We start from the raw sequence: 14,174 nt of genomic DNA, 5'->3' as shown, positions 1-14,174 counted from the left end.
TGGGGCACGTTATTCTGTATGGAGGGCTATATGGGGCACGTTATTCTGTATGGAGGGCTATATGGGGCACGTTATTCTGTATGGAGGGCTATATGGGGCACGTTATTCTGTATGGAGGGCTATATGGGGCCCATTATTCTGTATGGAGGACTGTGACCAAGTTTTTTACTTTGGCCCACTGTATTTTAGTTTGACATCCCTGCTCTAGAACCTCAAACCTCATTATATCACTCCCAGTATCGCACTTCTCCACCAGTTTGTCATGTAGCTGGTAGAAAATAGAAGAAAGGGACCGCACAATCCACATGCAAAGTGATACTACTTTTATTCCAAAAGGTGCAGCATAAAAAGCAGGGAGGGAGCTGAGTGCAGGCTCCTCCAAGGGACGACTGTTGTTTCATGTTGATGTACGCTTCGAGTGGTCCACCAGTCGAAGCGTACATCAACGCAAAACGGCTGTCGTCCCTTGGAAGAGCCTGCACTCAGCTCCCTCCCTGCTTTTTATGCTGCACCTTTTGGAATAAAAGTAGTATCACTTGGCATGTGGATTGTGCGGTCCCTTTCTTCTATTTTCTACTTGAACATTCTCTGGACGCAGGGCCGTATTTGCCACTAGGCACCCGTGGTCCCGTGCCTAGGGCGGCACGTTGCGGGGGGCGGCACTTTCTGGCAGCAAAAAAAAAAATATAAATTTTTTTTTGTTTTACATCCCCGCCCCTCCCTCCGTTACACTTCCCTGTGTTCTCGGGGGGGGGGTGAGAGGGAGGAAAGGCGCACTTCTGTCTCTTTAAATACACGGAGGGCGCCAGGCATAGTGAGCTGATTAACCTCGGAAGTTCCAGCGCCTGCACTTCCGGGTCAGAGGCGCGCGGGGCGCCAATCAGCTCACTGCCCCGTGCTGCAGCGTACACACGCCGCGGAGGAGGACGCGACTGGAGCTGGAGCCAGCCAGAAGAGGATAATCAGCAGAGCAGGGCAGCAGGCACCGGAGCAGGTATGCGTAAGGCAGAGCCTAGAATGTATGGGCACCTTACAGGTTAGTTGATGATCGTTGCGATGCCTCTTTTTGGCTGGGGGGAGGCTGGGAAAAGAGAGAGGCTGGGGGGAGGCTGAGAAAAGAGAGGGGCTGGGGGGAGGCTGGGAAGAGAGAGAGGCTGAGGCTGGGGGGAGAGAGAGGCTGAGGCTGAGGGGGGAGGCTGGGAAGAGAGAGAGGCTGAGGCTGGGGGGGAGGCTGGGGGGAGAGAAAGGCTGAGGCTGAGGGGGGAGGCTGGGGGGAGAGAGAGGCTGAGGCTGGGGGGGGGAGGCTGGGGGGAGAGAGAACCTGAGGCTGGGGGGGGAGGCTGGGGGGAGAGAGAACCTGAGGCTGGGGGGGGAGGCTGGGGGGAGAGAGAGGCTGAGGCTGGGGGGGGAGAGGGGCTGGGGGGGGAGGCTGGGGGGAGAGAGGGGAGGAGGCTGGGGGGAGAGAGAGGCTGAGGCTGGGGGGAGAGAGGCTGAGGCTGGGGGGGAGAGAGGCAGAGGCTGAGGCTGGGGGGGAGGCTGGGGGGGGAGAGAGGCAGAGGCTGAGGCTGGGGGGGAGGCTGGGGGGAGAGAGAGGCTGATGCTGGGGGAGGCTGGGGGAGAGAGAAGCTGAGGCTGGGGGAGGCTGGGGGGAGAGAGGGGAGGAGGCTGGGGGGAGAGAGAGGCTGAGGCTGGGGGGGAGAGAGGCTGAGGCTGGGGGGGAGAGAGGCAGAGGCTGAGGCTGGGGGGGAGGCTGGGGGGAGAGAGGCTGAGGCTGGGGGGGAGGCTGGGGGAGAGAGAAGCTGAGGCTGGGGGAGAGAGAGGCTGAGGCTGGGGGAGAGAGAGGCTGATGCTGGGGGAGAGAGAGGCTGATGCTGAGGGAGGCTGGGGGAGAGAGAGGCTGAGGCTGGGGAGAGAGAGGCTGGGGGAGAGAGAGGCTGATGCTGGGGAGGCTGGAGGGAGAGAGAGGCTGATGCTGGGGGGAGAGAGGCTGATGCTGGGGGAGAGAGAGGCTGATGCTGGGGGAGAGAGAGGCTGATGCTGGGGGAGAGAGAGGCTGATGCTGGAGGGAGAGAGGCTGATGCTGGGGGAGGCTGGGGGAGAAAGAGGCTGATGCTGGGGGAGGCTGGGGGAGAGAGAGGCTGATGCTGGGGGAGGCTGGGGGAGAGAGAGGCTGATGCTGGGGGAGGCTGGGGGAGAGAGAGGCTGATGCTGGGGGAGGCTGGGGGAGAGAGAGGCTGATGCTGGGGGAGGCTGGGGGAGAGAGAGGCTGATGCGGAGGAGGCTGGGGGAGAGAGAGGCTGAGGCTGGGGGAGAGGGAGGCTGAGGCTGGGGGAGGCTGGGGGGGAGAGAGGCTGAGGCTGGGGGAGGCTGGGGGGGAGAGAGGCTGATGCTGGGGGAGGCTGGGGGAGAGAGAGGCTGATGCTGGGGGAGGCTGGGGGGGAGAGAGGCTGATGCTGGGGGAGGCTGGGGGAGAGAGAGGCTGATGCTGGGGGAGGCTGGGGGAGAGAGAGGCTGATGCTGGGGGAGGCTGGGGGAGAGAGAGGCTGATGCTGGGGGAGAGAGAGGCTGATGCTGGGGGAGGCTGGGGGAGAGAGGCTGATGCTGGGGGAGGCTGGGGGGATAGAGGCTGATGCTGGGGGAGAGAGAGGCTGCTGCTGGGGGAATGGGAGAGAGGGGCCAATGCTAGAGACAGAGGACAAGGGTTGAGGGATAGAGCAATGACAAAATCGATAGTGGAGTGTAAGGACTCAGAATAAGAGGGGGGCAGCATTGGGAGCTCATTATGGAGAAGGGGCAGCATGTGTGGGCTCAGTATGGAGTGTAACAATGTAGGGGAGTCAATATCAAGAGTGGGGTAGTGTGTGTGTGTGTGTGTGTGGAGGGGTGTCTCAGCATAAGCGCTAGTGTGGTGGTCTTAGTATGATGAATGGGGCAGCATGGAGGTGTCATTATGGAAAAGAGGAAGGCAGCATTAGGAGCTCATGGAGAGGGGCAGCATGCATGGGACATTGTGAGGAGGGGGCAGCATGCATGTGACACTGTGAGGAGGGGTCAGCATGCATGGGACACTGTGAGGAGGGGGCAGCATGCATGGGACACTGTGAGGAGGGAGCAGCATGCATGGGACACTGTGAGGAGGGGGCAGCATGCATGTGACACTGTGAGGAGGGGGCAGCATGCATGGGACACTGTGAGGAGGGGGCAGCATGCATGGGACACTGAGGAGGGGGCAGCATGCATGTGACACTGTGAGGAGGGGCAGCATGCATGGGACACTGTGAGGAGGGGGCAGCATGCATGGGACACTGTGAGGAGGGGGCAGCATGCATGTGACACTGTGAGGAGGGGGCAGCATGCATGGGACACTGTGAGGAGGGGGCAGCATGCATGTGACACTGTGAGGAGGGGCAGCATGCATGGGACACTGTGAGGATGGAGCAGCATGCATGGGACACTGTGAGGATGGAGCAGCATGCATGGGACACTGTGAGGATGGAGCAGCATGCATGGGACACTGTGAGGAGGGGACAGCATGCATGGGACACTGTGAGGAGGGGGCAGCATGCATGGGACACTGTGAGGATGGGGCAGCATGCATGGGACACTGAGGATGGGGCAGCATGCATGGGACACTGTGAGGAGGGGGCAGCATGCATGGGACACTGTGAGGAGGGGGCAGCATGCATGGGACACTGTGAGGAGGGATCAGCATGCATGGGACACTGTGAGGATGGAGCAGCATGCATGGGACACTGAGGATGGAGCAGCATGCATGGGACACTGTGAGGAGGGGGCAGCATGCATGGGACACTGTGAGGATGGAGCAGCATGCATGGGACATTGTGAGGAGGGAGCAGCATTCATGGGACACTGTGAGGAGGGAGCAGCATGCATGGGACACTGTGAGGATGGAGCAGCATGCATGGGACACTGTGAGGATGGAGCAGCATGCATGGGACACTGTGAGGATGGAGCAGCATGCATGGGACACTGTGAGGATGGAGCAGCATGCATGGGACACTGTGAGGGTGGAGCAGCATGCATGGGACACTGTGAGGGTGGAGCAGCATGCATGGGACACTGAGGATGGAGCAGCATGCATGGGACACTGTGAGGATGGAGCAGCATGCATGGGACATTGTGAGGAGGGAGCAGCATGCATGGGACACTGTGAGGAGGGAGCAGCATGCATGGGACACTGTGAGGAGGGGGCAGCATGCATGGGACACTGTGAGGATGGAGCAGCATGCATGGGACATTGTGAGGATGGAGCAGCATGCATGGGACACTGTGAGGATGGAGCAGCATGCATGGGACATTGTGAGGAGGGAGCAGCATGCATGGGACACTGTGAGGATGGAGCAGCATGCATGGGACACTGTGAGGAGGGGACAGCATGCATGGGACACTGTGAGGAGGGGGCAGCATGCATGGGACATTGTGAGGAGGGAGCAGCATGCATGGGACATTGTGAGGAGGGAGCAGCATGCATGGGACACTGTGAGGAGGGGGCAGCATACATGGGACACTGTGGAGGGAGCAGCATGCATGGGACATTGTGAGGAGGGAGCAGCATGCATGGGACACTGTGAGGAGGGGGCAGCATGCATGGGACACTGTGAGGAGGGGGCAGCATGCATGGGACACTGTGAGGAGGGGGCAGCATGCATGGGACACTGTGAGGAGGGAGCAGCATGCATGGGACATTGTGAGGAGGGAGCAGCATGCATGGGACACTGTGAGGAGGGGGCAGCATGCATGGGACACTGTGAGGAGGGGGCAGCATGCATGGGACACTGTGAGGAGGGGGCAGCATGCATGGGACACTGTGAGGAGGGGGCAGCATGCATGGGACACTGTGAGGAGGGGGCAGCATGCATGGGACACTGTGAGGAGGGGGCAGCATGCATGGGACACTGTGAGGAGGGAGCAGCATGCATGGGACACTGAGGAGGGGGCAGCATGATGTGAGGACAGTACAGATCATATTTCATAATTGAGGAAGGTGTGGTGGGCATAATTTATAAGGGAGGGCAGTGTGTAGTATATTAGGGGCAGCGTGTAGTTTATTAGGGGCAGCGTGTAGTATATTAGGGGCAGCGTGTAGTATATTAGGGGCAGCGTGTAGTTTATTAGGGGCAGCGTGTAGTATATTAGGGGCAGCGTGTAGTATATTAGGGGCAGCGTGTAGTTTATTAGGGGCAGCGTGTAGTTTATTAGGGGCAGCGTGTAGTATATTAGGGGCAGCGTGTAGTATATTAGGGGCAGCGTGTAGTATATTAGGGGCAGCGTGTAGTATATTAGGGGCAGCGTGTAGTATATTAGGGGCAGCGTGTAGTATATTAGGGGCAGCGTGTAGTATATTAGGGGCAGCGTGTAGTATATTAGGGGCAGTGTGACAGTCACAGTATATAAGTGAGCACGGTGTGGTGGGAATATTTTATACTCATGCTATGTTGTGATGTGCCTGTGGTGATCCCCATTGGGGGGGGGGGGGGGTTAGTGCCCTTCATTTCTCATTTATACTTTTTCAAGTGTTTTACAGAGTAGATCTGCCTTAAACAGATGTCGTGTGCGAAAACTCAGTTTTACGTTGTCACTAAGGGGCGCGACCACTTAAAGTGCCTAGGGCAGCACGAAGGCAAAATACAGCCCTGTCTGGACGTCTGTCGTTTTGTTGGACGAGCACTCCGCAGCTGCGAATGCCTGAAGCGCAGGTTCCATTCTGTTCACCTGGGAGACCCCCGAAAGGTAAACCCAGTAGTGCAGGGGCTGTATCTACAATTTTTTGCTCTGGACTTGTCATGTAGCTGGACTGTGACTTTCCCATGCTGATGTAGAGGTGGACGTGGGATTGTGATGGACGATTCTTCCAGCACCACCAGGTATCAAGTCTCTATGGAGCGAGGAGAAAAACCAGCGGCCAATAGACCAACACCAGTGTAGCAACGACGCCTGGAGAACAATATGCAGAGGACAGTAAAAAGTTAGGAACCATCTGTAACCTCCCCCTAATCTAATCATTATCAGCCATGATGATATTCTCAGCTCTCATTATATAATGAAAAGTTCTGAAATAATCAGTCTCCTTCCTCCTCTGGCAGCTGACAGTATAGTGTGTCCTCCAGTACTCTGCTCATTAGGTATAGGTGACTGAGTATGTGTGTCCTCCAGCACTCTGCTCATTAGGTGGAGGTGACTGAGCGTATGTGTCCTCTAGTACTCTGCTCATTAGGTGGAGGTGACTGAGCGTGTGTCCTCCAGTACTCTGCTCATTAGGTGGAGGTGACTGAGCGTGTGTCCTCCAGTACTCTGCTCATTAGGTATAGGTGACTGAGCATGTGTGTCCTCTAGTACTCTGCTCATTAGGTATAGGTGACTGAGCATGTGTGTCCTCTAGTACTCTGCTCATTAGGTGGAGGTGACTGAGCGTATGTGCCCTCTAGTACTCTGCTCATTAGGTGTAGGTGACTATGTGTGCCCTCTAGTACTCTGCTCATTAGGTGTAGGTGACTGAGCATGTGTGCCCTCTAGTACTCTGCTCATTAGGTGTAGGTGACTGAGTATGTGTGTCCTCCAGTACTCTGCTCATTAGGTGGAGGTGACTGAGCGTATGTGTCCTCTAGTACTCTGCTCATTAGGTGGAGGTGACTGAGCGTGTGTCCTCCAGTACTCTGCTCATTAGGTGGAGGTGACTGAGCGTGTGTCCTCCAGTACTCTGCTCATTAGGTATAGGTGACTGAGCATGTGTGTCCTCTAGTACTCTGCTCATTAGGTATAGGTGACTGAGCATGTGTGTCCTCTAGTACTCTGCTCATTAGGTGGAGGTGACTGAGCGTATGTGCCCTCTAGTACTCTGCTCATTAGGTGTAGGTGACTATGTGTGCCCTCTAGTACTCTGCTCATTAGGTGTAGGTGACTGAGCATGTGTGCCCTCTAGTACTCTGCTCATTAGGTGTAGGTGACTGAGTATGTGTGCCCTCTAGTACTCTGCTCATTAGGTGTAGGTGACTGAGCATGTGTGCCCTCTAGTACTCTGCTCATTAGGTGTAGGTGACTGAGCATGTGTGCCCTCTAGTACTCTGCTCATTAGGTGTAGGTGACTGAGTATGTGTGTCCTCCAGTACTCTGCTCATTAGGTGGAGGTGACTGAGCGTATGTGTCCTCTAGTACTCTGCTCATTAGGTGGAGGTGACTGAGCGTGTGTCCTCCAGTACTCTGCTCATTAGGTGGAGGTGACTGAGCGTGTGTCCTCCAGTACTCTGCTCATTAGGTATAGGTGACTGAGCATGTGTGTCCTCTAGTACTCTGCTCATTAGGTATAGGTGACTGAGCATGTGTGTCCTCTAGTACTCTGCTCATTAGGTGGAGGTGACTGAGCGTATGTGCCCTCTAGTACTCTGCTCATTAGGTGTAGGTGACTATGTGTTCCCTCTAGTACTCTGCTCATTAGGTGTAGGTGACTGAGCATGTGTGCCCTCTAGTACTCTGCTCATTAGGTGTAGGTGACTGAGTATGTGTGCCCTCTAGTACTCTGCTCATTAGGTGTAGGTGACTGAGCATGTGTGCCCTCTAGTACTCTGCTCATTAGGTGTAGGTGACTGAGTATGTGTGTCCTCTAGTACTCTGCTCATTAGGTGTAGGTGACTGAGCATAAGTGTCCTCTAGTACTCTGCTCATTAGGTGGAGGTGACTGAGCATGTGTGTCCTCTAGTACTCTGCTCATTAGGTGTAGGTGACTGAGCATAAGTGTCCTCTAGTACTCTGCTCATTAGGTGTAGGTGACTGAGTATGTGTGTCCTCTAGTACTCTGCTCATTAGGTGGAGGTGACTGAGCGTATGTGCCCTCTAGTACTCTGCTCATTAGGTATAGGTGACTGAGCATGTGTGTCCTCTAGTACTCTGCTCATTAGGTGTAGGTGACTGAGCATAAGTGTCCTCTAGTACTCTGCTCATTAGGTGGAGGTGACTGAGCGTATGTGTCCTCTAGTACTCTGCTCATTAGGTGGAGGTGACTGAGCATAAGTGTCCTCTAGTACTCTGCTCATTAGGTGGAGGTGACTGAGCGTATGTGTCCTCTAGTACTCTGCTCATTAGGTGGAGGTGACTGAGCGTATGTGTCCTCTAGTACTCTGCTCATTAGGTGGAGGTGACTGAGCATAAGTGTCCTCTAGTACTCTGCTCATTAGGTGGAGGTGACTGAGCGTATGTGTCCTCTAGTACTCTGCTCATTAGGTGGAGGTGACTGAGCGTATGTGTCCTCTAGTACTCTGCTCATTAGGTGGAGGTGACTGAGCGTATGTGTCCTCTAGTACTCTGCTCATTAGGTGGAGGTGACTGAGCGTATGTGTCCTCTAGTACTCTGCTCATTAGGTGGAGGTGACTGAGCGTATGTGTCCTCTAGTACTCTGCTCATTAGGTGGAGGTGACTGAGCGTATGTGTCCTCTAGTACTCTGCTCATTAGGTGGAGGTGACTGAGCGTATGTGTCCTCTAGTACTCTGCTCATTAGGTGGAGGTGACTGAGCGTATGTGTCCTCTAGTACTCTGCTCATTAGGTGATTTCTTCTGTGACGAACATTTCTCCAGACTCGTTTTCCTTGGAAAAATATTTTCAGATGAGTTAAACCCGCAGCTGAGTCTTTCTGAGAGAGATTCATAAGGGCTATAAACTGGACAAAGGTGGATTTACAACCCGCCGCGAATCCAGGAAAAGTGTCGCTCAGCGTGGAGCGGTCACGGGCGTGGAGCGGTCACCGGTGTGGAGCGGTCACGGGCGTGGAGGCCGCCATGACGGCTTCTTTTAACCTTTTCGTAGAACACAGAATATATAAGTCACAAAGTATTGGGGGGAAAGTTCTGTTATTCCAGATATTCATCGCTGAAAATGTCATTCAGAAGTGTGATAAATAGAAGGAAATTTTGGAAATTAGTTTCTGATTTCGCCACCACGACAGCGACGACCAGATAGTGATGTGTCCTTTTTACAGGGGCGAGGCGGCGGTGCCCAGGGGTTCAGGTGATGCCATGCACTGGGGGAAGGGGGGCACATCGTTAACTCTCTGCAGCCTGGAATCCACAAGACTCCAGCCGGCCCACTCTGTGACAGGAGGGTGTGAAGTGGGAGTAAGGTGTGCACAAGGAGGGGGCTACAGGCTGGGGGCTCAGAGTTAACCTCTTCATGCCAAGTCCAGCTGAGCTGCACAGGGGGAGGACTACAAGTGCCATCCTGCAGTGTGGATGGGTCAGAGGCTGGGGGTGGGGGCAGAGGAGGAGGCAGAAAGGTGCTGAAGGGGCAGACACAGCAGGACCGGGAGGGAGGAGAGGAGAGGAGAGGAGGGGAGGGGCGGCCGGATCATCTCCAGCAGCTCCGGGCTCATAGACACCGAGGAGGCTCAGCGCAGCACGGGGCAAAGCAAGGTCTGTACAGGGCCACTCACTGCAGGGGGCAGCGATAGAGTGGGCACAGGAAAGTCTGTACAGGGCCACTGCAGGGGGCAGCGATAGAGTGGGCACAGGAAAGTCTGTACAGGGCCACTGCAGGGGGCAGCGATAGAGTGGGCACAGGAAAGTCTGTACAGGGCCACTGCAGGGGGCAGCGATAGAGTGGGCAAAGCAAGGTCTGTACAGGGCCACTGCAGGGGGCAGCGATAGAGTGGGCAAAGCAAGGTCTGTACAGGGCCACTGCAGGGGGCAGCGATAGAGTGGGCACAGGAAAGTCTGTACAGGGCCACTGCAGGGGGCAGCGATAGAGTGGGCACAGGAAAGTCTGTACAGGGCCACTGCAGGGGGCAGCGATAGAGTGGGCACAGGAAAGTCTGTACAGGGCCACTGCAGGGGGCAGCGATAGAGTGGGCAAAGCAAGGTCTGTACAGGGCCACTGCAGGGGGCAGCGATAGAGTGGGCACAGGAAAGTCTGTACAGGGCCACTGCAGGGGGCAGCGATAGAGTGGGCAAAGCAAGGTCTGTACAGGGCCACTGCAGGGGGTAGCGATAGAGTGGGCAAAGCAAGGTCTGTACAGGGCCACTGCAGGGGGCAGCGATAGAGTGGGCAAAGCAAGGTCTGTACAGGGCCACTGCAGGGGGCAGCGATAGAGTGGGCAAAGGAAAGTCTGTACAGGGCCACTGCAGGGGGCAGCGATAGAGTGGGCAAAGCAAGGTCTGTACAGGGCCACTGCAGGGGGCAGCGATAGAGTGGGCAAAGCAAGGTCTGTACAGGGCCACTGCAGGGGGCAAACAAAAATAAGGGGTGTGCTGGAGGGGTAGGAGAAGAGCAGGGGGTAAGGGGGCAACATAGTAAGAAAGGGGTCTGATGAAGGGGCAGAAGAAGGGCTCACAGTGAGGGGCAACATAGTAAGAGAGGGGTCTGCAGGGGTCACTGTGAGGAGACAAAAAAAATAAGAGGTCTGCCTGGAGGGCATGTTGGAAGAAGGGGTCACTGTAAGGGGGCAACATAGTAAGAGAGGGGTCTGCTGGAGGGGCAGGAGAAGGGCTCACTGTGAGGGGCAACATAAGAGCGATCTGCTGGATGGGGCATGAGAAAAGCAAGGGTAGGGGGGCAACATATTAGGGGAGTGGTCTGCTGGAGGGGCAGGGGAAGAGCAGGGGTAAGGGGCCAACATAGTAAGGGGTCTGCTGGAGGGGCAGGGGAAGAGCAGGGGTAAGGGGCCAACATAGTAAGGGGTCTGCTGGAGGGGCAGTAGAGGAGCAGGGGTCACTGTAAGGGGGAAACACAATAAGGGGTCTGCTGGGAGGGCAGTAAGGAAGTAGGGGTCACTGAGGGGCAACATAGTAAGAAACGGGTCTTCTGGAGGGGCAGGAGAAGGGGTCACTGCAAGAGGGCAAACAGAAATTAAGGATCTGTTGGAGGGCAAGAGAAGATAATGGGTCACTGAGGGGGGAAATAAGGGGTCTGATCGAGGGGTCACTATAAAGGGGAGAGGATGTGAAAAGGGCTCACTACAAGAGGCCAAAATAGTGACAGTTTGGTCTGCGCCCAGGGAAGGGGGGTCAGTTTAAGACTGGTGAGAAATCTATAAGGGGGAAACAAAGGGGAGAAAAGATGATGGTAAGGGACAGGAAGGGGTCTCGTAGGGGAAAAAAGGTAATTTGTAAAGGGGTAGAGTCATTTTAATGGGAAAAAGGAGGGGTTTAGGGGTGAGTAGCACAGGAGTGGTCATTTTAGGAGAGCAAGTCCGATCACTTTTAGGGGGGATAAAAAAGAAGCGGCAAAAGGAGAAAAGGTTCACTTTAAAAGGAACGACTACTACGGGGACCACAGAAGGGTTGGCGTCAGTTTAAAGGGGGGACACGAGGGAACAGAGGGAAGGTGAGTGGTCTCTACGAGGCGGGTGTTTATACTACACACAGTAGGTAGCGGCTCCTCGGAGGAGGGACAGGGGAGGAGCTTAGGGATACAGGGCAGGAGATCCCGCAGGGGCGCCCCCTGTCTGTCACTATGAGGGCCCTCCAGTTGTTACTGCTGCTCCCTTTCTGCGCCTCTCTGCACCCCGCGGGCCGGACACACAGCGGTGAGTACCCCTTTCTGTTACGCCTCCTGCCCTGCAGGTCTCAGCCATGTATTTGTCTGTGACGTCGGTTCGGGTGTAGAGCCTGATCTGTGAATCCTATAACATCTTGTATTTGCGCCATTTCATAAGAAGCATCTAATGCTGAATATTCGCAAACAGTTTTTTCAACAGACGCAAAAATGGCGCAGAAGTGTAAGTGTGGGGCTCGCCGTGGGGCAGCGGCTCCGTGACTTGGCACCGGGCATCCAGGCAGTGTCCTGATTTCCATCCGCGCGGAGCAATTGCATCAATACCAGGAATGTAGAGAATTTATTCACTGACGTCATTTTTATCCGGTGACATTGACCCCGTGACGTGGGCGAGAGATTATAGGGCGCCCCCATTGTCTCCCCTGGTATGTGTCGCCTGCACAATCCTGTAAATAACCCGTCACCATCGCATCTGGAAACTTCTGCTACTTTCAGGGATTTTATTTCAAGGTCTCTGCTTTCTGTCAGTGAATGGAGACATTCTTGTTCACGCTCTTTTGGTCCTAGTCCTGGTGACGCAGCAGAGGGTCTGCTACAGTGGTTTCCAGTCTAGATAATCCTCTGGGCCAAGGAGCCTGGACTCCAGACTGTTACATTGTAACAAACATTTGTCCAGACTGGATACAATTGAACCGGACCGGATTCACCTTTCCAAACAACTGCGTGGAATCTCATCAGTTAAACCTGTGGGTCTGTGATACCAGACATCTGTACTGTTCTGACCCTAGGAGCTTGCACTTCACCTCCTCACTTTCTACAAATCCCGATTCCTGTCATACTGGTTGTCACCCAGCTTCCCCAGTGTTAGATATAGGGGCGGACATAGATAGGCGAGAGCCCCAGTGCAATGAGTATGTTCTGTTAGAGCAAGGGGCAGTAATTCATACATGAGCTCCTGAACAAAAGCAAAGCAGAATTGTGAATGCAGCTCTGCATGAGAATAGAGCATTAGCTATACGTAACCGCAGAATTGTAAATGCAGCTCTGGATGTGACTGGAGTGTAAAATGTAACGTAATGACAGTTCCAGGAATGCAGCTCTGGATATGATCCAACAGCAACATTGTGCATGCATTTATGGTTGTCATCTGACAACAGAATTATGTATACAGCTCCGGATATGACTGCATGGAAAATATATAGTGGCAGAATAGTGACTGCAGCTCTGGAGGTGTCTGGAGGATAATACACAATGTAAGACATGAGCATACAGCAGAATAGTGAGTGCAGCTATGGCGGATAAGACATGATGTAACAGCAGAATAATGACCGCAGCTCTGGAGGTGTCTGCAGGATAAGACATGATGTAACAGCAGAATAGTGAGTGCAGCTCTGGAGGTGACTGGAGGATAAGACACAATGTAAAACATGATGTAACAGCAAAATAGTGAGTGCAGCTCTGGAAGTGACTGGAGAATAAGACAATGTAACAGCAGAATAGTGACCACAGCTCTGGAGGTAAGTGGAGGATAAGACATGATGTAACAGCAGAATAGTGACTGCAGCTCTGGAGGTAAGTGGAGGATAAGACATGATGTAACAGCAGAATAGTGACTGCAGCTCTGGAGGTGACTGGAGAACATGTAACCCTAACCATAACAGCAGACTAGAGAGTGCAGCTTTGGAGGATAAGACATGTAACAGCAGATTCTGGATGAGAAAAAAGTTGCAGCATTGTGAGAGTAGACGACAAAATCGTGCAAGACTCACCAATACAGCTCAATGGGTGCACAAAAAAAAACCAAAACGGATGCCACACGACCAGCACATGGACAACAGACGGCCAGCACACGGATGCTACACGGACACCACACAGCCAGCACATGGACAACAGACGGCCAGCACACGGACGCTACACGGACAACAGACGGCCAGCACACGGACGCTACACGGACAATACACGGCCAGCACACGGACTCTACACAGACACCACACGGCCAGCACATGGACAACAGACGGCCCGCACACGGACACCACACGGCCAGCACACGGACTCTACACAGACACCACACGGCCAGCACATGGACAACAGACGGCCCGCACAAGGACACCACACGGACTTTACACAGACACCACACGGCCCGCACACGGACACCACACGGCCCGCACACAGACGCTACACGGACACCACACGAACACCACACGGACACCACACGGCCCGCACACAGACGCTACACAGACACCACACGGCCCGCACACAGCCAGCACACGGCCAGCACACGGACTCTACACAGACACCACACGGCCCGCACACAGACGCTACACGGACACCACACGGCCCGCACACAGACGCTACACGGACACCACACGGCTCTCACACAGACGCTACACGGACACCACACGAACACCACACGGACACCACACGGCCAGCACACGGCCAGCACACGGACTCTACACGGACACCACACGGCCCGCACACAGACGCTACACGGACACCACACGGCCCGCACACAGACGCTACACGGACACCACACGGACACCACACGGCCAGCACATGGACAAGACGGACGCCATGTGAGAAAAAAAAAATCACTCGCATGACACACAGATTCCACTCATCCAACTTTTCCGGAGGGGAATGGGACCGATTTTTCATACGCTCATGTGACTCCAGCC

The 14,174-nt window shown here is 54.8% G+C and overlaps 1 protein-coding gene across 3 annotated transcripts in view; it reads left to right on the top strand.

The window, feature by feature from the left end:
• Positions 1 to 10,781: 10,781 nt before the first annotated feature.
• Positions 10,782 to 14,174, top strand: part of SCUBE2 (signal peptide, CUB domain and EGF like domain containing 2) — a 114,018-nt gene continuing 110,625 nt past the window's right edge. For all 3 annotated transcript variants that reach the window (XM_075327046.1, XM_075327047.1, XM_075327045.1), the window contains exon 1: positions 10,782 to 11,530. In XM_075327046.1, the coding sequence (XP_075183161.1) occupies positions 11,458 to 11,530 (73 nt within the window). In that variant the 5' untranslated portion in view covers positions 10,782 to 11,457. The remainder of the gene's footprint in view (positions 11,531 to 14,174) is intronic.

The sequence above is a fragment of the Anomaloglossus baeobatrachus genome, chromosome 10 (assembly GCF_048569485.1).
Source record: "Anomaloglossus baeobatrachus isolate aAnoBae1 chromosome 10, aAnoBae1.hap1, whole genome shotgun sequence".
Classification (NCBI taxonomy): domain Eukaryota; kingdom Metazoa; phylum Chordata; class Amphibia; order Anura; family Aromobatidae; genus Anomaloglossus; species Anomaloglossus baeobatrachus.
Note: the sequence above shows the minus strand (reverse complement) of the source record. Positions and strands in the feature narration are given on the sequence as shown.